The sequence below is a fragment of the Cyprinodon tularosa genome, unplaced genomic scaffold (genome assembly GCF_016077235.1).
Source record: "Cyprinodon tularosa strain WSP-4 unplaced genomic scaffold, ASM1607723v1 ctg749, whole genome shotgun sequence".
Classification (NCBI taxonomy): Eukaryota; Metazoa; Chordata; class Actinopteri; order Cyprinodontiformes; family Cyprinodontidae; genus Cyprinodon; species Cyprinodon tularosa.
Window position 1 is genome coordinate 173,056 of NW_024039506.1, and position 23,465 is coordinate 196,520.

Here is a 23,465-nt window from a genome sequence, read left to right on the forward strand (position 1 = left end):
TAGAGTGGGGTGGAGGTTCGAAACAGCAGAAACGTGTCGGGGCGGGGCGGCGGGCTCGGACCTCCTCGTCCTTGTTGAGCAGGATGAGCTGGCTGTCGGTCAGGATGCAGAACTTCCTCTCCCAGGCGGCGCCGTCCGTGTACGGACTCTGACCGCAGGAGAAGCGGTGGGCCGGGGGTCCCTTCACGTCTGAGGAACCAGAACACAGCAGAACGGGTCAGAACAAAATGAAGGTTAGTAACCAAAATTAAAAAGACTTCTAACATTTAAAACAGTTCTGGTTCAGCTGGTCATAGGACCTCCTGAACTCATTTATTCCCCCCTGGAGTGGACGGAGCAGAAGGTTCTGGAAGCAGCTGCTGGAAAAAGCAGCAGGTCCAAATCCGTCCGTCCTGCTGTAATGGTTCTGATCCCCTGACACAGAACCTCAGCCCGACAATCCTTTGATGCAACATGTGGAGAACGAGTCAGAACCGAGCGGTTCGTCCAGATGATGCAGAGCTGCTGAGTGTCCAGCAGGCGGCGCTGTGGCTCTGCAGGAGGGACAGGCAGCGAGGAGGGGTCAAAGGTCACAGAAACACAGGTCCTGCTACGGTCCTCAGCAGGACCCTGAGGGGAAACACACGATGCTTTTACTGCCCCCAAAATAGTGTGGGATTATTGAGCATCTGGGTAAACATAACATGACCCACAATCAGCTGCTGCAGCTCAGTTCTGACGGAACAGCACACAGGTATACATGACTGGAGCCCAGGTTCTGACAGACTGAGGACTAACGGGTTCTGAGTCCAGCAGGACGTCAGGGAGCGGACAGCTGCAGTTCTGGCCCGGCCCGCCAGCAGCTGGGAGCTTCTCCTCTTTCAGGTTATTTCTGGCTCAGCAATAATTCATCCTGAACCCTGGAGACTCGCTGAGAGTCACACCTGCTGCAGAGCACGCAGGCTGCAGTCGGCACCAGAACCACTGCCCCGGTTCTGTCTACTGGACTCTGGTTCTGATAACTGGCCAAGTTCCGCTGCTGCAGACAGGACAGACAGGCAGAATCAAACTGGCCCGGTATCTGCCTACCCGGTCCAAATGTTTCTAGATGCCCATTAACACCTGCAGGACTGGAGCTGAAGGAGGGAACCGGACCGGGCCGAGCCTCTCTGGGGAATGTGTGAGGGAGGAGTGAGACGTCCAGTGGTCCTCACCCACTCTGGCCCTGCCCACTCCACGGCATGTCTGCCGTCCCTCTGAAGCTGCCCGTGTGTTTGTGTTTACATGAAACCGGATCACGCCCCACTGGGATCTGGTTCTGGGTCACCTCCTCCTGATCCAGACTGTCGCTAAGGACGGGACCCGACTCGCCTGCAGGTCAAACTGAGGGAATAAAAACCCTCCAGCTGTCCTGCAGGTTTCAGGTTTCCCTCTGATTTAAATCTGCTGCGGTGAACCAGAACCTGGTACCGGTGATGCTCCAGGCTGCTGGGTGACCGGTACCAGATTCTGGTTCCGTATCGACCCGCTCCCACTCCAGCAGTGGACAGGGGAACGTCTGGAGCCTTCGAAGGGTTACCAGCTCCTTCAGGACAGGACAACAGAGGTGGCTTTGTCTGCAGGGCTGCACACATCGCCATGGCAACATGTAAACAAAGCAGCTCGCGGCCAATCGGAGCACGGCAACATCACATCACCGCTTTATCAAGATGGGACCATTGCACTGGGGAAGGGGGGGGGGGGGCTTGTTACCAGACTTTTATGGCTCTAAACACTGTTATCTGTTTTTTCCTAGGGGATCCTGAAAGCAGCACGGCCCTCTGCAGACGCAGTTAGTTCAGAACGGAGCGGCCAGAGTCCGTTTCCTGGTTCCTGCTGTCTGCTGTGTGGTCAGAACGTCTCCACTGAACTCCTGGAAGGAAAACCCAACGGTTGACTGGTTCTGGACGGCTGGTTCTGTCCGAACACAGTCTGCTCTGACTTGTTACTTCACTGAAAACACATCCAGAGCTTCATGTTGTGGAATAAAAGCTGGACCTGACTCCTCCCTCTATTCAGTGAGGCATTTCATGTTATTAATCTTTAGATAAATGCATTAATTTAAAAAGACTTTGATGATTTCATTAATTTCAAACATGTTTGATTACTTAATGGGGCACTTAGTTTTGTTTTGTTTTTTGGTACATTTTATAGTTTCATTGTATCAAGTCTGAATCATGTTTTAGATAAATAAATAAAAATGTTTTTTATGAGACATTCACATTCAATCCCCGAGGGATGGCATCACAATGACTGTTAAAAATCCTCTCTTGACCCCTGAACCGACTGGGGGGGTGTGGGGGAGGATCTGTGGGAACATCTATGGAGTTAAGTTTTTACACTTTTGTTAAAAAAGCTGACAAAATTGAATTAGAAAATCTTGAAATCCAGAAAAAAACTTTGAAAAACATTTGAATCATGAATAAGAAAATTTCTATTTTTTTCCTACATTATTTATTTCATTTGTTTATGGAGCCATGGAGATAGGAGAGTTCTGACAACTCCATTGGTTGCAATGGGCAACATTTCAAAGAGCATTGGCAACGGAAGATTGGCAATCTGCACTGCACTATAAAGATGCTGACAGTAGATTTTAAAGGAAAAATCCGCTCATATTTAGAATTCAAACTTCTAAAAGTATTTTAAATATTAAATGATTCCATCTTGTTCAATAAATAAGTGTTTTTAATTGAGAGTAATTTTCATGTGAATGTGCTTTACTGGAGGCATCCATGTTTGTCAAAGAACACTACTGCCACCTACTGGTTAGTGACGTCACGGTGCGGTATCGGCTGTTGATCAAGTCCCAGTGCTGTATCTGGTGTTTGTCACAACGCGCTATTATCCAAGTCATCTTGAAAACATTCTTCTTCCAAATGTAGATTTAGCTTGTAAAGCGGGAAGAATGGCGCTAGGCTTACCGCACCGTGACGTCACTGCAGAAGATGGCAGGAGGGAGGGGTTACTATATTTGGGGAAAAATGGCCGCTACCTGACTCAGTAAACGTGACAAAAATGATTTTTATTTTTTCACTGATTAAAGCTAAATTCATTAAATCACCACAAACGTCTTAGTTTTAGCTACAAATAATGATCCATTGATTGTTCCTTAATGGTTGAACTTTTCCTTTAAAGATGTGATCATTGTTTGTTGGGTGGATGCAGACATCTCTAAGCTAACAGCTAATAAAAGTGTGTTTATGGATTGGCACCCACAGCATGGTGTGTATCCTGGTAGCATGTTTGGACGGGCCCAAAGGCTCGGTTCTGGTCCTGCTTGGTTTTTGAAATAAACAAACGCATTTTGAACAGCTTGAGTCGGGAGCTGAAGCTCCCAGATTCCCAGGGAGAGGTTAGGAAAGGGGGGAAAAAGCTGAAAACGTGAACACTAGTGAAGTCAAGCCAAATGGCTAGCTTAGCCTGTGCAGCACAGCTAGCATCAAACATATTAGTTTAATGCTAGAATGTCAGGAATTCACATTCTGTGAACCATTTATAAAATCCCCAATAAATGACTGAGTGAGTTTATTTAATCAGATCCGTTTTAGCAAACCTGTGAACGTCTCACATAGATTAGATTTTAACTCCATTCCGGTCAAACATCCCAGGAACCTATCCTGTTGGTTCTTCTGACGCTGCGTCTGCAGCAGCCTGGACCCAGTGCACACCAATGGCCTCTATGTGTCCCACTGTGGTCACCTGATGTTCATCCAGGGATCCATATCAATGAACAGAACTAGGGTCAAATGATTATGCCAAAAATATAAATTGCATTATTTTCAACCTATATTGTGATTTTCTTTTTCTCTAAGAAAAATCTGTTCCTGTTTTTTCACAGTCTTGAAAGCCTGTTTGTGTTGCAGGACTTTACTGTTAGATTTGTATGAAAAAGTTCTTCCTTCTACTAATGCATAGATCTAGGTTCTACCCACAACTCTCTGTTCCCCTCTGTGTGACGGCATACCCACTTTAATCATATTGATGCCAACTAAAGGACTAGAGGGAGAAATTTGGTGTTTTATGCTACGTTCAGACCGCAAGCAGCCGAAGCAGCCAGTTTACATGCAAAGTCAATGGTTGACTTCAATGAGTCAATAATCTGAGCATCTGAGGCGCTTCAGATGCAGCAGATGCTGGAGTTGGAAAAATGTAACTCTGCTGATGCAGAGTGCTATGATCACTCCCCTGAAACAGTTTATTAAAGCCTAAATTAACTTACAATGTAGAAACCTGCCAGCAGAATATGTTTGCTTTTATTATCCTGGTGCCTGCAGTTTGGATTATTTACAGAATTAAAGTTGTACAGCATCAACAATGAAGCAGCGTTTCTGCAGCTCCTGCTGCGTGCGCTCTGAACGTAGCATTGCTCTTGATAAATGCATTGTGACTAAAAATTGAGATCCTCTGTGATTTAAATAAAAATAATTTAAAACAGAGGCAGCCTGTGATAAACCAGCATCATGAGGCGGAACCACTTCAAACGTTTCCAGCTGCAGGTTTTACACCCAACGCTCTGAACCCACTCAGAGTCACTGAGAATCAGAACTTCTGAGTTCTGATTTAATGTCCCAACAGAGAAACACAGCGACCCGCCGACCAGAACCAACGCAGCTCTGCTGCTGTGGTCGTTCTAATGACGCTTCTAGATTTAGAAGGTTGTTTATGCAGAATGACACTGAGAGGAATATTATCTTCTATGGATAATCTTAAAGATCTTTAAAAATCCTGCATTTTCTCTAAACCCAAATGTTACATTGTAAAAAAATGCATTCTTATCTGATAGGTTTAAAAATAGTCATTAATTTTGAATGAAAACATGGTTTAATTTTGAAGATATAGATAGATATTATTCAGCTGGACTGAAGGAACAAACGGCTCTTAGGTGGTAAAGGGGAGGTGACCTTTGACCTGAACCACATCACAACAAGCAGGAAGGAAAGCGCTAACATGAGATGCATGGACAGCTGTTGCCATGGTAACATATGTAGGCTTACTTTCTGATGTATGTTTGTTCCTGAGGATCGCTGACCGAGAGTAAAAAGGGTCAGAATAAGAAACAGCAGAAACAAAAGGTAAAAGAGAAAAGTTCTGCAGGTAAACGCAGCTGGTTCTGAATGAGCCCAGGTCCAGATCACAGGGTTCTGACTCCTCATCGGATCAGGATTCCTGCCACAGATCCTAATCAGAAGCAGCATTTACTGAGAACTTGGAGATCCAACAGGAAATGATCCGATTAAACAAACGGAGCTGTTGGTTCACATTCTGCTGCTTCAACAGAACAAAACGAAGAAATGCAAACATCCAGAACCTCTAAACATTCCTGGTACGGAGAACCCGTCAGAACCTGCTTCCATCAGTGGAAGCAGTCAGTGTTCATCAGCCATTTTCCCACAGAGGCTGTTTAATATTTTAATATTTAAAGCTGCTGACTGCAGCCAGTTTGCAGATTCTGACCCGCAGCTGTCACTCACTGCTGGGGGGGGGCTCAGAGGTCAGGGGTCAGCGGTGGCGTCGCCTTGGATCAGGATGAGGGGAGCAGCGGAGCAGAGAGGACACCACAGAGCAGCAGCAGAACCCATGTGTTCATAGGGTGGAGCAGAGGAGAACATTGCTGATGGTTCTGATCGGGTCTGAGGTCCGACATCATCTCTGGTTCTGAAAACCTGGACTTCAAGAATCCAAAGTGATGCAGACTGGGAGGAAGAGGAGGGAACACCATCATCCTGGTGAGAGTGGGGACAGAGACGGAGAGCTCTGATTGGCTAACTGAACAAAGCCGGCTCTCATTACCGGGTCAGACTGCAGGAATCCCAACCATCCCACCAGAACCTGAAAGGCTCCCTTTGTTCCAGCTCAGGCTTTTATTGTGAAAGGCAGATTTGCATACAAAAGGAGGAGACCCTCCCTCCTCACATTCCCACACTTCATCCCAGCCCTCCTGTCCACTGGTCCCAGTTCTGGTTGGAGCCACCAGCTCAGAGCCAGCAGAACCGGACAGAAACACGCTCCAGGGTCAGAACCTAACGGCCCCACGGGGCCTGGAGGTGTCGCTTTGCTCATGAAACCAGCAGCAGGGCGCTGACTCAGGCCTCTGTTAGGGAGCAGAAGTGAGAGGTCTGTGGTTTAATTACCCAGCATGCACTGCTGCAGCCTAGAGAAAACGCTCTCTGTTCTCATGTTTGCTATAAACTGACCCTGTGCAGAACCAGGACTCAGGTAAACCAGCTCCAACCAGACTCTGGATCAGCCTGCAGTGGCAGAACGGAACCCAACAGAACCAGAACGGCTTCTCAACACATTACTGGTGTGATGGGAAAATCCTAAAGGTCCATAGAGGAGCAGACTGATCCTCTTAATTCATTTAGGGTTGATTTTCACAGAGACTAACCCTCCTCTTCCTCATCTTTATCGTGAACAGAATCAGTAAAAAACGATGGTTCTGATTTCAGATCACAGCAGATTTGACAGTTTAAACAAGATTTTCATTTCACTTATTTCTTCAGATTGGAATCAACACCAAGGTTCTGGAAAGGCCCAGTCCGGGTCCAGGTCAGACTGACAGAGAATCCCCAGATTAGGGTGATGGCATGGAGGATTTCCAACCAGGAAGACTTGGACTGTTGAGCAAACCACCAGAGGAAGCAGAGGGGGTGGATTTATTTTCATCTTGAAATGATGTGAAGCCATCTATCTATCTATCTATCTATCTATCTATCTATCTATCTATCTATCTATATATATATATATATATATATATATATATATATATATATATATATATATATATATATATATATATATATATTCTACTTAAACCAAAAACCTTTCACAAATTTCTCTGCAGGAAAAACAACAAGTTTGAAGTGAAATGTAGCAGGGCTAATAATAACCTAGCTTTAACTGTAGCAGGTGTTTGCACTGAGAGCAAAGCAGAAACTCTGAGCTCAGTCACTATTTTAGCATCATCAAGCTAACCAGAGCAGAAATGGCTCCCAGCCTGAGGACCGTCCTGCTCTAAACCCTCAATGCTCTATCCTGCTGATGGACGGGGACGCAGGTGTTGGACGCCATCCCACAGAGTGCCACCCTGGCACCTAACAGCTTTAAACAACCTTGATCAATTTAACTTTAGCTTATTTATAAAGCAACTTAATGCCAAGGAACAAACCGACCAATCAAATCATAATGAATCCACTTCACTACAAGTGGAACAACAAAAGACAACGCAGTTAGCATGCTTACATCTGTCTGCTAATGTTATGATACCAGTATAAACATAGCTAACATGCTAACATCTGTCTGCTAATGTTATGATACCAGTATTAACATAGCTAACATGCTAACATCAAAGTGACTGCAGTAAATATAATTAAACCAAAGGTATCCCAGTTAGCATGCTAACATCTGTCTGCTAATGTTATGATACCAGTATAAACATAGCTAACATGCTAACATCAGAGTGACTGCAGTAAAAATATCAAACCAAAGGTATCACAGTTAGCATGCTAACATCTGTCTGCTAATGTTATGATACTAGTATAAACATAGCTAACATGCTAACATCAGAGTGACTGCAGTAAAAATAATTAAACCAAAGGTATCACAGTAAGCATGCTAACATCTGTCTGCTAATGCTATGATACCAGTATAAACATAGCTAACATGCTAACATCAGAGTGACTGCAGTAAAAATAATTAAACCAAAGGTATCACAGTTAGCATGCTAACATCTGTCTGCTAATGTTATGATACCAGTAATAACATAGCTAACATGCTAAAATCAGAGTGACTGCAGTAAAAATAATTAAACCAAAGGTATCACAGTTAGCATGCTCACATCTGTCTGCTAATGTTATGATACCAGTATAAACATAGCTAACATGCTAACATCAGAGTGACTGCAGTAAAAATAATTAAACCAAAGGTATCACAGTTAGCATGCTAACATCTGTCTGCTAATGCTATGATACCAGTATAAACATAGCTAACATGCTAACATCAGAGTGACTGCAGTAAAAATAATTAAACCAAAGGTATCACAGTTAGCATGCTAACATCTGTCTGCTAATGCTATGATACCAGTATAAACATAGCTAACATGCTAACATCAGAGTGACTGCAGTAAAAATAATTAAACCAAAGGTATCACAGTAAGCATGCTAACATCTGTCTGCTAATGCTATGATACCAGTATAAACATAGCTAACATGCTAACATCAGAGTGACTGCAGTAAAAATAATTAAACCAAAGAAATCACAATTAGCATGCTAACATCTGTTTGCTAATGTTATGATACCAGTATTAACATAGCTAACATGCTAACATCAGAGTGACTGCAGTAAAAATAATCAAACCAAAGGTATCACATTAAGCATGCTAACGCTGAGCTAACAAAGAATATGAATGCTAAATAGATAAATAACTCAAATGACGTATCAAGAAAGGTCCAAAAGTTAGCAAACAAAACAAAAAAACAACAAACAAACAATGAAGTGTCTTTGATTGTTTTTTCACTGATTGTGTAAAAAGCTAAAATGTCTTGATTGTCATGCTTGCGGGATCCCTTCCTGTCCCAGAAGCTAACATAGACCCAGCTCCCCTCCAAATATTATTTCACTATTACTGCAGTTTTTTCAGACCGCTAGTAACGAAGCTAGAAAATCCCAGAATGCAATGCAGGGTTCCCATACCACGTTGTTTTTATCAATGTATCCATTTGTGTGCATACGTTGTGAATATCACCATATTTATTAAATACGGTATTTATATGTTTTTTTCTTATGCTGTCAGTTTCTATTGTACTTTTTGACTATAACTGTAAAATGTATTCATTCATTAATTCATGTAAATTAGTGAGTGAAAAACACCACAGACATTGCTAAAGTTACCAGAATCCACAGAGTTTAACGATTTAACAGGCTACTATCATGATAATAATGATAATATACAGTTTAACTTTTAGTACGCTAATGTTAGCTCCAAGAGCACAAAAAAACATTAGCATTTATTGCCATTAACCGATCCGTTCCACCAACTCAGTGCTATGCGCAAACAGAAATACACTCCGATCGCCCTAGATTGTACTTTAAAAAATATATATATTCTCTCTAAAATAATTAGCATGAGTAAAAGGTTAATGATCTATTTTCTGAAAAAATAAATGCATTTAAATCCTGTTTTGTTTTTTTGTTTTTTTTATCATCTGTGCCCGAGCTGTCCCGAAAAAATGTATCCTCTGCTGCTTCCAGATGCTAACTGCTTTAGTCTTGGATTTTTGAATTAATGTTTTATTTTTGAGTTTTAGGTTTTTCTTTTTTTGTACCTCTATGGTATATAGTGCATAAACAATTTTATCACACTAAAACTACCCATAAGCCTCTTTCGCACTGAAGATAGCGGGTTAACGCGTATTTTTTCAAACATGGGTCGACCCGCTAACGATCGGCATTTGGCTCCCTTCCCTTTGGCAATAAAAGCTGGGTGTAACCCCTCACTGGAAAGCTGGGGTTAGCGTTGATGATGTCATCAGCGCTAACCCCAGAAATAAGGAAAGTAACAATGGAGAGCATCATGGAAGGAAGCTAGGGCCTAGTCAGTGTGCTTTATTGTTTCGTTCCATCTTCTGTATTAATCTCGTTTGTCGTTTCAGCTTGTTGGATCAGAAGTGACTGGAGCGATGTGTTCCATATCCATCCATATGTTGCGTTCAATGGTATCACGTAATTTAGCGGGTCGACCCGCCTCTGGTTTTCCCACAGCATGCCGATTAGAGGGGAGACAATTTTAAAAGGGGTCCCTGTCCGAGTCATTTGACCTGGGAACACACACATCAGTGAGCCGTTCCCACTGCCACTGAAAGACGATTGTTTCCAGGTTTAAACTGCTTTTTCGGTCGGTGGGAAAGGGACATTAGACACACATATAGCATGCTATCATCCAAGTAGATATGCCTAAAAAGTGAGAAGAATTTATAACAATGATGCACATTCAGAGCTTCCTCCATTCTCTACTGTAAACTGAAACCAGACAAAGTCTGAAGAAAGGAAAACGCTTGATCAGAAACACCTGATTAGAGGACAGTCTTTCTGTGACACCCAAAGAGAAAGCTGAAGGTGCCCTGATTGTTCTACTTCCTGATGAGGATCTTCAGTAAACAACTGGAAAGCAGATGTTTAGAAGGACTATTCCTGGATTTCGATCTCTGACTGCAGACTTTTCACCTCCACGATCGGAGCTAAAAACAAGGCCTGTTGTTGTTCCTTTCTGTCAGATCCTGAAGGATCTGGATGAGTTCACCTCTCTTCATGTTGGGATGAATCTCCTGTGTCTCTCTGCAGATAACAGGAGCAGGACACGTGATACCTCCACCCCAGCTCAACCTGACTGCTCACATGACCGTCGGCTTGGAGCAAATCAATTAAATCTAACAAATCCTTCACCAAACAGACATTCCTCCTCCTCCTCCTCACTGCAGGGAGTTTTACAGTACGGCTCCTGAGGCTGGCAGTGAGCCGACAGATAGCCTGCATCATCCTCACCCCAGGATGGTGGATTAGTGTCAGGTTTCAGATGCTTCCCTCGGACTGCAAGTGTTGGGTTGGCCACAGCTTGGATCCGATGTCAGAGGTCAACCAGAGAGGGAACATAAGCTGGAAGTTTCACTGCCGGTTCTGGAAAACTGTGAGTGTCAGATCTGTCTGTACACGATGATTTACGCCATGTTTGCAGTCTGCAGAGCGTGGAGAGTGAACAATGAGGCGATTTACAGAGACGGTCTGTTCAGGCTGGAAATCAGCACTGAGGTGTGGACAAACAGAGCTGCAGGAACATGTTCAGCCTCCAACAAAGCTGACATGGAGGAAGAAACAGCCAAATGAGTTCTGAGGAACAGAAACACCCTCTGTGTGTCAGTCATGTCCAGGTGAACTACAACCACCCACATTAGGAGGGGCCGAACATGCAGGAAAGGTTCCTGGCAGGGGCCCCGACCTGAAAAAGGCTTTAACTGCTCTAAGTGTTCCTCTGTGATGGTAGAAAAAACCAAGATGGAATCATCCAACCACTAGTTAGACGATCTGAAGACAGAGGCTGTGTCTGAACATCCGCCTGAATCCCTCCATCTCTATTTAGAGCGGGGACTATATAGTGAACGCTACAGAGACCTCAGTTAACACTGTTCGGACAGATGATCACTACTCTTCGCTCCCTGTTGGTCACATGACTCCGCCTCCCCGCACAGTGCCTTCACCATCTTTGTTATCAGTTGAGGCCACAACAAATCCCATGATGCTTTGCAAGGAGAACTTTTGCAAAGCAATTGGTGATATGTCTGCTCGTCTAGTGAACAAGGACGATCTCTTCCTTTCTAGGTGCATTGCGCGCAATTTTGAGTCCACTACTTTTTCATCCACTAGATGTTTGGACACTCATCTAAAATCACTGTATAGTGCCCTAAATAGGGATTGGGGCAGACGCTCAGACACAGCCAGAAACTCCAATACTTCAGCAGCATATTTAGGGGCGTGGCCAGTGAGTGCCTTATATGTCAACAACTAAATCTTAAACTGGTTCTGGAGAAACTTAGATCCAGTCCAATGAGACAAGAACCGGTCTCTGAGGTCTCTCTGGTTAGACTCAGTTAGATCCTTGAATCCACAGATGAAACATTACGCTACATGACTGGCTGAACGTTGACACATGATGTAAAACATAGTGGTTGCCCAGACAACGATAATAACTTCAGGCAGCGTCCGTGTGCCGCGTTGGGAGCATCTGTAGCGATAGCGTGTCTAATAACCGATGTAGTTTTACCTGATTGATAACAAAATTATGGTGAACAAAGTAACTAATAGACCATGGTATAAAGGGGGAGAGCTGGGTAGCACCATGGCTAGCTGTGCTCAGTAGCTAACAGGTTAGCCTCTTTTAGCTCGGTCAGTTAGCCACATTAAGCTACACTACTTTTAAATTTGTGTCAACAACAACCCTTTGTTTTCTACTGGTAGAATAACTGTTTTATTCGTCTAAAATCCCTAAGAAAGTACATTTTGAGATGTTCCATTTGTCCTTACTGTCCTCAGATCTTAATAAAAAGAATTTTAAAAAGCTGAAACTTGTTTTGGCATCTTTTTAAATGGCAGATTTCAGTCTGTCTTAGAATGCAGGGCTTTCCATCAAGACTGACAATGATTGTTTTCTACTTTCGGCTAATTTTGTTCATCGATGAAACCTCAAATAATATCAAATAGAGATAATATGTTGCGACTCCAGAAGAGATTTGATCCTTAAGAAACAGGCGCAATAAAGTTTGTGTAAGTGGAGTTGCCATATGTTGACGTCATAAGGGGCGGGGCCCCGAGCAGATCTGGTACCTACACGGCCCCGAGATAAAAGTCGGGTCTGAGTATGAAATAAAACGCTTAGAGATGTTTTTGGGTTGAAACAGATTCTAAGAAGATGATTTCAGTGATTCCCAAGATGGCATCATCCTCACTGAGGCAGAGAAAGACAGAGCTTGATCACCCAGTAGAGTTCCGGTTTCTCAACATTGACTAGAGGAGGTCCATCCCATATGGATATAAGCTCAATGGGTCCAGTATGTCCCACAGTACCAATGTCCGCTGAATTGAGACCACAGGAGGGACCAGAAGGCTGACATAACTCTACGGACCTAAAAACCCCAGTTGGTGGGACAGACATTGGATGATTTAAAACATGAATCTGCTCTCTATAACCAATCAAATAGAAATGATAAATATCCAGAAAACAAAACAAATTTTTGACAGAAGAACAAGCAAAATCTGTTAATTTAAGGTCAGGAGGAAGAGGAGAGGAAAAGCTCATCCTACAGGAGAATCCACGTCACGTGAAGAACATCTCTAGTGTTAAAACATTTAGCGACTCGGAGGGATAAAGATTCAGATTTGTTTCTTCAATCTTTCTGTGCAGGTTCTTTTTTTGCTTTCCTGTAGCTTAACATATTTCAAACGCAGTGCAGGTGGTCCTTTAAAGACAGGGTCGATATCTGCGTGAAAACAAACAAACACTAGAGTTTCATCTGCATATAGTTTGATAAACAAGAAAGAAATACCAGTTAAAGGAATTTTCCTTGGTATTTTTTCTGTCTCGAGAGAGAACATAGAGAAAATGAGGTTCACAGCTCTAGGAATCACTGTTGTTTGGGTTTGAAAAGGCGTGTGCATAGGAGGGGTGACCCATCAGCTGAGAGCTAATTCTAAAAAAGTAGTCCTTCCTCCTCCGAGAATAACCAACACAAATATAAAGAAGTTCTACTCTCCTACCGGACTCTGGTTCTGGCTCATCTCTCATAACCCGACTGATCCTGCGGGTCAGCGTACTGATAAAACTGCTGACAGACGGTGCCCTCGACTGAGCGGATGATCCGGTTTTCCTGGCTGGAGAATTCTCTGGATTGCCGGTGGCTCCTGGTTCCGACATGGACCGGAAGAAGGGAATGATCCTTCGCAGAGATCCTTGCTTGGGATCCTGAGTCTCATTCCGTCGCCTCAACCGCGGCAGAGTGCTAGTTTTTAGCAGTCCAAACAGGTTGGGCTGATTGTCTGAGCCTCCCCACTGGTATCGGTCCAGTGGCTGCTCAGAATCTGGATGAGCTTCAAACACCTTCAAGGGTTTTCTGTAATGGTGCCAGCGGTAGGGACCAGGATGAGCTGGGCCTTCGACGCCCTCAGGGGGAGTTCCGGTTCCACTCATGGTCCAGATCGGAAGGGCTTGGTTCAGGAAGCAGAAACTCTGCCGGTTCCACACCTGGGCTCCAGCTGGGTCATCACTGAGACCCGGCAGCAGGGTTCTGATAGATAAAACCTGATGCGGTCCAGCCGTCAGGTCGTCGTCATGCTGCTGTTTCTGAACGGATCAGAGCGTATGTCTTCCTGGGAGGAAGTTGGTGTCAGATGAAGTCAGAGCTTTAGCCAATCAGACGACGGCGAAACAGCAGACTGTGGTTTCCTGCCTGAAGTGAAACTGGTTCATGGCTCATCACCCTGAAATGGAGCGCACTACCACACATGGGTACCAGCTCTCAGGTTCTTCCAGGATTCAGGGTCAGAGAGTCAACGTGGGTTTAGGAGGAGAGTATCCAGTTCTGGTCCCTGGAACTGACCATCACCAAGAACTCTATGGTAAACTCCAGGCCTGTGTGGTTTTACCTTCCAGAAACCATCATTTCTTCACACCACAAAGCGCTCACTGAGCTAACCTGTTTTCTCTTTTTTCTTCTTTCGGGTGGGGGTGGCGGTTGGTGGATTCTTGAAACAGGAACCTCAACCCATCACATCTGAGAACCTTTAACCACTTTATTTACACTCTTTCATTGATCTCACATAGAGATATTATCTATGTTTTCTGAAATTAAACAGACTGATCCTCTGATTTGACTGGTTGTCATTTTTCAGTCTCCACCCTGAACTGAAGCGGAGAGGTGGCTGGAAGTCCTCGTCTCCACAGAGATCCTCGTCCTCCAAAGCGATCAAAGGTGTGAACTGTGATGAGCTGAAGCTCCAGGATGTTGAACAGGGAAATCCCAGCCTACCTTTCCAGTCTCTTTCAGGTCCTCCTCCATCATCTTTTCATCTGAGATCAGTTCAGAGGTACCCAGTCTGGGAAAAACCCAAAACTCCCATCCCTCTACATAGTTCCCGGTCCAGAGGGGAAGAACGCTCTGTTTATTCTCCCCCCACTGCAACCTGAGCAGATGAATGAGCTGTTGTCGAGGTGGCATCATAAGAACCATCAGCTCCACCTCATCATGACTTTTCCCTTTTATTTTAAACTGAAGCAGAAACTTTGAAGAGGTTCTGCCTCCACGTGTGGAAACAGGCAGGATTGACATCAACGAGGAGAGGACTCGTCATTTCAGCAGAAATCAGACATTCTGAGGGATTCTGGGAGAAACCAGGAGGAAGGAGCTGTTGCTGTGTTCCTGTGGGGCTGGAAAAAGCTCTCTGCTCACTGACCCACATTTAGAGTTTATTGGATAACGGAGCGGCTGGTGTCCCGGACGACACTCCTGCATCTAGGTCAGAGCTAAGACCCAGTCAGGATAATCCCAAGACTCCGGACCAGAGCCAAGCTCTGCAGGCGGTGCAGACGAGAACCTCGGCGGGAGAAGATGATGACGACGATCATCTGTGGCGAATTGGTTCAAATCAGGGATTCTTCAGCTGATAAATGATTCATTCAGCAGAGAAGACACCTTCATCCGCCATCATTTATTAATGCTTCACTCTGGACGTTTCAGAGAACAAACCAAATGCACCAGAATGACAGATGTGACGACGGCTGAACAGAACCCAAACCGAGGAAAACATGTTTTACTACGACTGAACCGTCCTCCATGGACCTGTTCCTGCTGCTTTCATCCCAGCGGTTCTTTAAAACGGGTCTACAGAGGGAAAAAACCTGACAGAAATCATTCCCACCTCTAAAATCATTTCACACCTGCAGCCTCGCCTGGGACGGTTCCAGAGGACGCTCTGCTTCCCGCTTCCAACCGTTACAGATGGATCCATAAACATCAACAGAAACATCCTCATTAAACCCGTCAGAGAATGAAGGAAATAATCACTCTGTTTAGATTAACGTTATTTCCTTACGCCGCTGAGCCAACATGGCGACCAGATTCTGGTCTTCCGACGAATTCGGCCCACATGTGGTTCCTCCAGACCCAAACACAGCAGCATGATGGAGAGCATTTCCTCAGAGGAAACCTCTCCACGCCTCAGATCTGTGTCGCTCTCAGGCAGATCTCATATCTATCGGATCTAGGGCTATAATCATTGATTCAATCAGTAAACAAATAGAATTAGACTCTAATACATGACATTCCGTCCTCCATACTCCATGCAGAACTACTCTGGGGGTATTTTTAAGTTCTGATTCAGTTAAATATCTCCTATAAAACAAAATCTGATTATCGATCCATTAATTGAAAATAAATTCCACTTTCTTTGTAAACAACAATAAAAACACAGGGAACTGAGAGGTAAAGTGGGTTTGGGATCACAAAACCATTGTTCCTGGAAACATCGCCCCTCCCCTACATGTTGCTGCTCCCTGCCATCAGGGTTACCGAACCATTCAGTTTGGCCGTTTGTTAGAAACCCAGAGCAGCGCCGCCTTATGAACCAATCAGATCACGGCTGACGGTAAAGTCGTAGAAGCGGCCGTTCCACCCGTTGCATTTCTGAATTCTCCCGAGTGGTGCACGACTTTACACGAGGGAATAAAGTGAATGTGATTGGTTGATTATCAAGGGGGCGGGATTGTTGTGGCAGAAGGTTCGCAAGCAAGTTTGGTTGTAGCCGGTTTGTCGGAAGCATCTTGCTAACCAGTTAGCAACTTAGCGCTAGTAGGTTCCCAATGGAAAAATTCCATTGGGACCAAGTAGCACTAAATTGGTGCCTTAGAAACGACGCTGTCAAGGAACGCTATGGACAGAGGAAACATGCAAGAGGAGGAGAGTTTAGTGTCGGAGGTCGTGGATGAGTCTCCTCCGTCATCCATTTTTTATTTAGAGGAGGAAAGCGGGGATGAAGATGTTGTGGAAGAGGACGCCAGGGCGGCAGAAGCTTGGTTTGGTGTAGAAGGCTTCCAGCCGTACATGTTTGAGCCCTTGCCTCGCAACGCTGCCAGTTCTGTTAGCTCTACGCCTGCTGAAGACACAGGCGTCCATCCCCGTGAACACGGGGACGCAACTCAATGGGAAAGGAAAGGATTCTGGTTTCAACCGTTGCGTATATTAGCTGCGACACATGAACCAAGATGCTATGACCGGAAACATTTGATTGACAGACTGTTGATATATGATTGGCCGAATTTAGGTGTTCAGGCTGACGTAGAACTAACTAAGCACAGATTTTAAGACAGGATTTCTTTTTAAATATAAATAAGCACAGATTTTAAGACAGGATTTCTTTTTAAATATAAATCTTCTAACTTTTGGGACAATATAGTCTGATAAAGAATATATTTCTATACATGTTAAAGCCAGAATGATTTGACATTTAAATATGACTTCCCTACGACTATAAATGTAATTAATACCTGAAGCGGGTGTTAATAATAGTGCTTTGAGATGACATGGACTGGGCCGAGTGGTTCTGCTCCATGCGAGCCGCTCCGTCCCGCCAGCAGCAGAACCTGGAGGCGTGGCGTCTCTCCAAACATTCCCACAGACGTCATCATGCCTCCTGGTTTCGCCGTTTCCTTTTTAAAGCCAGAACATCTCAAAGCATAACAGGATGAGTCAGAATCTGAGGGGGAGGAGTCGTCGTTTCCTGGAAAAACGGTGGTAAAAATACCACCGAGTCCGACAGACCCCCCCCCCAGCAGCAGCATCTGAACTTCTGTTTTTACTGCAAACAGAGAACAGACACAAACTTCATGGGAACTGCAGAGAGTTCCTCCGCTGCTGGAATCATAAATCCTGTTGGTCAAACAGGTTCTGGTTCCTGTTCTGATTGATCCGCTCCAATCAGCTCTGTAAACATCCCCCCCCCACCCCCCCAGCCTGAGCTGTTCTGGTTACATCAACATGCAGATACGCACAGCAGCCCCGGTCTGACCTACAACTGGAATCTCATTCATTTCCTGGCTACCAGCCCAGAAACAGAACGCCCCGGCCCGAATAAAGCATCGGGTCCGGGTCCAACCACCAGGCTGAGACCTGGACCAGGGGTGGACCCAGAACCCACTGACTCCATCATTGGTTCCTTCAGACTCGTCTTCAACCAAAACAGGAAACCAGAGATTCTCCGTCCTGAAACCTGGAAACTCTGAATCCTGCTCAGATTTTCCCTCCAGATTAAACTCAGTTTGTTTATTCAGTTTTTACAGCTTTTTCTTTCCCAGTCTTTCCTGTCAGCTGCGCCGTAAAAACTTGAATAAATAAATAAAAGTTCTAGAAGGTAAAACCAACCTGTGCATTGGTGAAAAAGGTTCTAGACCAGAGCTAACCAATTAAAAACCAGCAGGACCGAATAAAGAAAATCAGCAACCAGTAAAGGTCCAGAGACATTTTTAATGATCTGTTAATTTAAACAGAATTTAAAACTGAAATAAATGAGGTTTTTATGCATCCATGTTATACATTTAATAAAAATAAATAAATAAATAAAAAAAAAATAGAAAATTTTTCGAATTTAAAATCTAAAGTGTTTTTTTGAAGTAGAGAACAACAATTGTTGAGTTTGGTATATAGATTCATCAACCTCAACTGACCGTTTGTTGTTATTTTCTTTGTTTTTTCTGTCTTAATGTTGGCAGTGGGCTTCATGCTGCCCTAAAAAGGTTTTAAACCTGGGTTTAAAATGGAGACTAAGCCATTCTCCAGCCATCCCAGGCTCATTTGTCAGTCTAAATATTCCCCAAAACTAAACTATTTGTTTAAATAATTGGATGCAAACTACTGGTGCTTCATCATACCAGGAAGTAAATTTCTCATTTCGATCGAAATATTTATTTTATACTGAGAGGCTTCAAAGTTTCATCAAATCCATTCAGAACGTCCCAGAGCGCCGCTCACAACTTCAATAGAAGCTTCTGATCTCAGGCCTGGATGAAGAGATGCTGCGTTTGGAAGCAGAAACCAAACAGTTCATCCAAACCATGGATGATCCCAGTTATCCCAGTTACTAAAATCCACAACAAAACCTAAATATTTGGGGTTAGATGCTGGTTAGACACTGCCATCAGACAACATGCGGTAATTTATAAATGTTTTACATCAGGTGGTGTCCGGATTAGCCAGCAGGTGGGTCCGGATCCGGAGCGCGGCCCTGCTAACCTGTGACCTCGGTTCTAGAAAGTACACGGTGACGCCTCCTTATATACGCAGAACCCTGAAAGACCTGTACATTGTGAGTAAGTTCTGGGAACTTTTCAGACAATTTGGAAAAGACAACCAATAATTTAGTCTTTGCGCGGGATGGGGGGGTCCTGTTCTATTCTCCCCGGAAAGTTTGGAAACTTAGTTTCTCTGAAACGCCATTTCCTGCATTTTGAGATGCAGCTCACTTCAAGTGGAAAATATCTGCTAAGTTCTAGAAAGAGGTGTGATTTTAAACAACTATAGATTGTTGTCAGATGTTGGCAGCTAACTTTGCACCACATGAAGACGTTTAATTTCTTCAGATAATCTGAGGTTAGAGTCTCGTCGCGTTCTGAGTCTTAAATGCTCCCAGGTTCTGGAAGCCGCCGTGTTTCTGGTTCTGATCCCTGCAGCCTCTGGATAAGTCATGTTCTTTTTTAAGCAGCCGCCTCACCTTACAGTCACTTCCTGTTTTGGTGATGATGTCATGGATAAGATGAGCGTCTCTCGGCTCGGCCTGCTGTGATGACCCGAGGAGCGAGCTCCTCTATCAGGCGTCACCTCCTCCACTTCATCCACTTCCTGCTGGAAGCTAAAGATAGCCGCCCTCTGAGAGCAGAACCGGGCCTCAGGAGCCAGAACTCCTGATGGACTCTCAACCGGACCCCTGAACAGAACCCATCGCAGCTCCAGACAGAGTCACGACCCAAACCCAGACTGATACCGACTCACCGCTCCGATGTAGAAAGGAGGAAGTCTGAGAACAGAACCTGAAGAGGAACCAGCAGGTCCAGTTCCCTCTGCAGGCTCTGTCCCCAAAGTAATCAGATTACTTCCTGTTAACCCCTTCCTGGGAGGAAGAAGGACCAAACGGAAGCTTCTGAGGTCTGGTTCTGGTTGTACCAGAACTCACTGTGCCCCTTTAAACCCAGAGGAACATATATGGTTCTGGTCAGGGAAGTTCTGCAGGGATACCTGATGAAGACCGGTAATCATTGTCCAGTAGGAACCCCATCTTTAGACTGAACCCGACCCGCTTACATGGGGAAGGGGAACCACAGGAACCAGTTGGTAGATCTAGAACGTGACCATTAAAAGCAAACAGCAGGTTCTGATAGACCAAGTCAACCCTGAAAGCACCACGGTACCGCCCACCTGGACCCCAGGAAACAGCCTCAGAGGTTCTGTCCTGCAGGATCTCAGTGGCTCGCTTGTGTTTTTCCACTCAGTCCAGAAATAGAACCGGGTCGGCGCCGTTTGTCTCCCAGCTAACATCCTAAACCCCCCCCAGCCCCATCCTGAGGAACTTCCCGCTTCCTTCCTGATCCGCTGCATTGTCCCTCTAGAACCAGCAGCCCTACAGGACAAACAGGGTCTCTGAGTCCAAATCTGACCCTGGACTCAGAACCTGGAGAATCTCACTGATCAGAACATACAGAACCGCAGAGTTCTGGTCGGTCTCCCAGTCCAACCCAGACACTTTAGAACTGGGAGAATCAGACAGAAGCTAAAACAAAAACTGGCCCAGAAAATCCAGAAAAACACGGTCTATTCAGAGGAAAAAAGAGCAGAACTTTCCAGCAGGAACCTCCGATGGAGCAGGAACTCCAGGGAACAGAGAATGGACCTGGAACCATTTGGTTCTGGAGGTTTCACTAGTTAGGAACATGCAGGATCTGGTACCAGAACCTGGAACCATCCCACAGCTCTGCTCCTAGAGGTGGACCCTGAAGGCAGCAGGCCGGTCCCAGGTCCTTCAGCCCTGAGAGGTACCGGTACCAGAACCCAGCCGGGGGAGATCCGAGGGCTGGGAGGACCCACCTGGACAGATACTGGTGATGCCTTCAGGACCCATGGGAGGAAACGCTGCTGCCGAAAACTGACCACTGATGCATTCAGGAAACATAGGACAAAACACTACTGCTGCAAATTGACCACTGATGCATTCAGGAAACATAGGACAAAACACTACTGCTGCAAATTGACCACTGATGCATTCAGGAAACATGGTAGGAAATGCTGCTGTTGCGATCTGACCACTGATGCATTCAGGAAACATAGGAGAAAACGCTGCTGACGAAAACTGACCACTGATGCATTCAGGAAACAGTAGAAAATGCTGCCGCCGAAAACTGACCACTGATACATTCAGGAAACATAGGACAAAACACTACTGCTGCAAATTGACCAGTGATGCGTTCAGAAAACATAGGACAAAACACTACTGCTGCAAATTGACCAGTGATGCGTTCAGGAAACATAGGACAAAACACTACTACTGTAAATTGACCAGTGATGCAATCAGGAAACATGGTAGGAAATGCTGCTGTTGCGAACTGACCACTGATGCATTCAGGAAACATAGGAGAAAAGGCCACTGCCACCAGTCTAGTGATTAAGGAGTCAGCTGATAATCCAGCATAATCCAGCCCAAATATTCAACATGTAGCTGGACAGAGCTAGGTGAGTCAGATGCTGGATGGTCGTGTTTCCTACGGTCATGAATACATCGGACCTCCACATGGGCCCAGAGTTCTGCAGCCTGGCGCTGACTCACCTCTCTGTCACACAAACTGCCTGTCAGCTGCCTGAAACCCACAGAATGGAAATCTGAGTCACGGTTCCAGAACCTGGTACCCAGTCTGAGGTCAGCGGTTCTGACCGGACTCCCTCTTTCAGAACACATGGATCCTGACCCGAAAAGTTTTAAACAGAACATCTGAATGGTTCTGCAAAAACAGGAAACACAAAGTTCTGATCAAACAGTCATCGGGTCATCCAATCCTTCCAGGTCTAGAGCTTTTTTCTAGATTTTCTGGGACCAGAACTAGAACCGGGCTTTGGACCTGATCCCCGGAGCTGATTCAGGTCCAGTCAGAAACTGAACACCTGGACCCAGTTTCCGATTCCAGGTTCTGATCCAGACATGTTCTCCCAGAGAAAGCTCGCTTCCGTCCGGAACCAGAACCGCTGGTCCAGAACCTCAGGACCCTCAGGAGAGCAGACTGGACCTCTGCGGTTCCTCCTCACTGGTGAAACATCACAGCCGGTCCGTGAACTGCTCACCTCGTGGTGTGTTCAGGAGCGTTCGGTCAGCAGGAAAACCGACGATCTGCCATAAAACATCTGATACTGTGATTGACTGCAACCAGATCAAACCGGGTCAGAATCTTTCTAGAACCCTCAGACTGGTTGGTTCTGCCAGAACCCTTCAGAACCAGGTTCTACAGATGATCCAGATGGATCAGCTGCAGAGGAAAGTTCTGAAAAGTTCTGAGCAGACCAGCCAGAGTAGCACGGTACCTCAGAACCGCTCACTGGGTCATGAGGAGGTGGTTCTGGACCTCACTGGGCCCTCATGTCCAGGATCTAGAAGTGGACCAGGACTGACCGGTCAGTCTGAGGGACACACCGGTTCTTCAGTGCTTTTAGAGACCTGGTTCCGGGTCGGCCCTCCGTCCAGTAAGGTCCGGCTGCTGCCCGGTGAGTTTCTTACCGTAAACCCGGAGCCATCCCTGCTGCTGGGACACGGAGTCCCGCAGGATCCGGTCCACCAAGAGGTTCTGTCCGCCCTGGAAGGAGTCCAAGTCTCCTGGTCCCGAGTCCGGCTCCATTTCCCACCGAGAAAAACTTGCTGTGCCTCCAGAGGAGCGAGTTAAGCCGGGGAGAGTGAGTGAAAGTGGAAGAAAGAATGGGAGGGATCCCACATGGAGGCTCCGGCCGCCCTGCTGCTCCCTGAAGGCCGCTAGCTGTTCCGCCAGCAGCCGGCGGCGCTCCGGCTGTCCGCCCGGCTCAGCCTCATGTTTCCAGGGATAAAAAAAGGATAAAAACGGTCCAAACTTCCAGCAAAGCTCCAGAAACAGTGAGGCGGGGTCCTCTCCTCTCCTCCCCACCCGGTGACCCCCTCAGGCCGGCAGAAGGAGCGCGGACAGCGGCTGGAAGTCCGGGATTCAGGCGGAGCTCGGAGAGTCTCGTGCGGCTTGGAGATCTGAGCGCCGCCGCTGGCTGAGCGGGGACGCGCACCAACGTGCCAGCCCCGCGCGGGAGCGCGCACTCGGATCCGGGAGGAAGAGGAGGAGGAATCCAGGACCTGGGGCCATGCTTCCTGGTGAAGGCTGACTGCTGAACCTCCATAACCAGAACTATCGGTTTATTCATGATTAAATGATATCATCATCATCAATAAGACTGAAACCTGTACAGTCTGGATGTTTTATTTCTATGTTTCCATATTTCTCATTTTCATTCATTTATAAACAGTTTGCAGAGATAAACAGAGGCAATAAGTAATAAAGTACAAATACTTTATAAAGTAGAAAAACTGGCTATATATACTTTATTAGTCATTTTTTAGACCACTTCTTACTTTCTAATCCTCAAATTTTAAAAATAGACTTGTTAGTTTTGTTTTATTTAAGTTAATTTTCTTAAAATAAAAACCCATCAAGATCATTTTATCCAAACAATTGATTTCTATGTGGTTGGACTTGGTGCTGCCCCAACTTGTTTAGCACCAGAAACCAAAATAAATAGTTTTTAAATGCGATTAACTGATAAATTTCACACTGTAAGTTATAAAACTAAGGAAGTTACCATTCA

General features: G+C 45.3%; 1 protein-coding gene and 1 long non-coding RNA gene across 8 annotated transcripts in view; one reads left to right on the plus strand and one right to left on the minus strand.

Annotated features, from left to right (window-relative positions):
* rasal2 (RAS protein activator like 2) overlaps window positions 1–22,887 on the minus strand; it is a 69,029-nt gene extending 46,142 nt beyond the window's left edge. For 2 of the 7 annotated variants that reach the window (XM_038269996.1, XM_038269993.1), the window contains exons 1-2: window positions 13,321–13,902; window positions 62–189 (exon numbers count right to left, since the gene is read on the minus strand). In XM_038269996.1, coding sequence (XP_038125924.1) covers window positions 62–189; window positions 13,321–13,750 — 558 coding nt within the window. In that variant the 5' untranslated portion in view covers window positions 13,751–13,902. Of the gene's footprint in view, window positions 1–61; window positions 190–13,320; window positions 13,905–22,362 lie in introns of those variants that run through there. The other 5 variants (XM_038269997.1, XM_038269995.1, XM_038269998.1 and 2 more) reach the window with 4 other exon arrangements.
* LOC119773156 lies at window positions 20–2,020 on the plus strand. The gene is made up of 2 exons (XR_005279353.1): window positions 20–233; window positions 1,775–2,020. It is a non-coding gene; the product is annotated as an uncharacterized LOC119773156 (long non-coding RNA).
* Window positions 22,888–23,465: the final 578 nt, after the last annotated feature.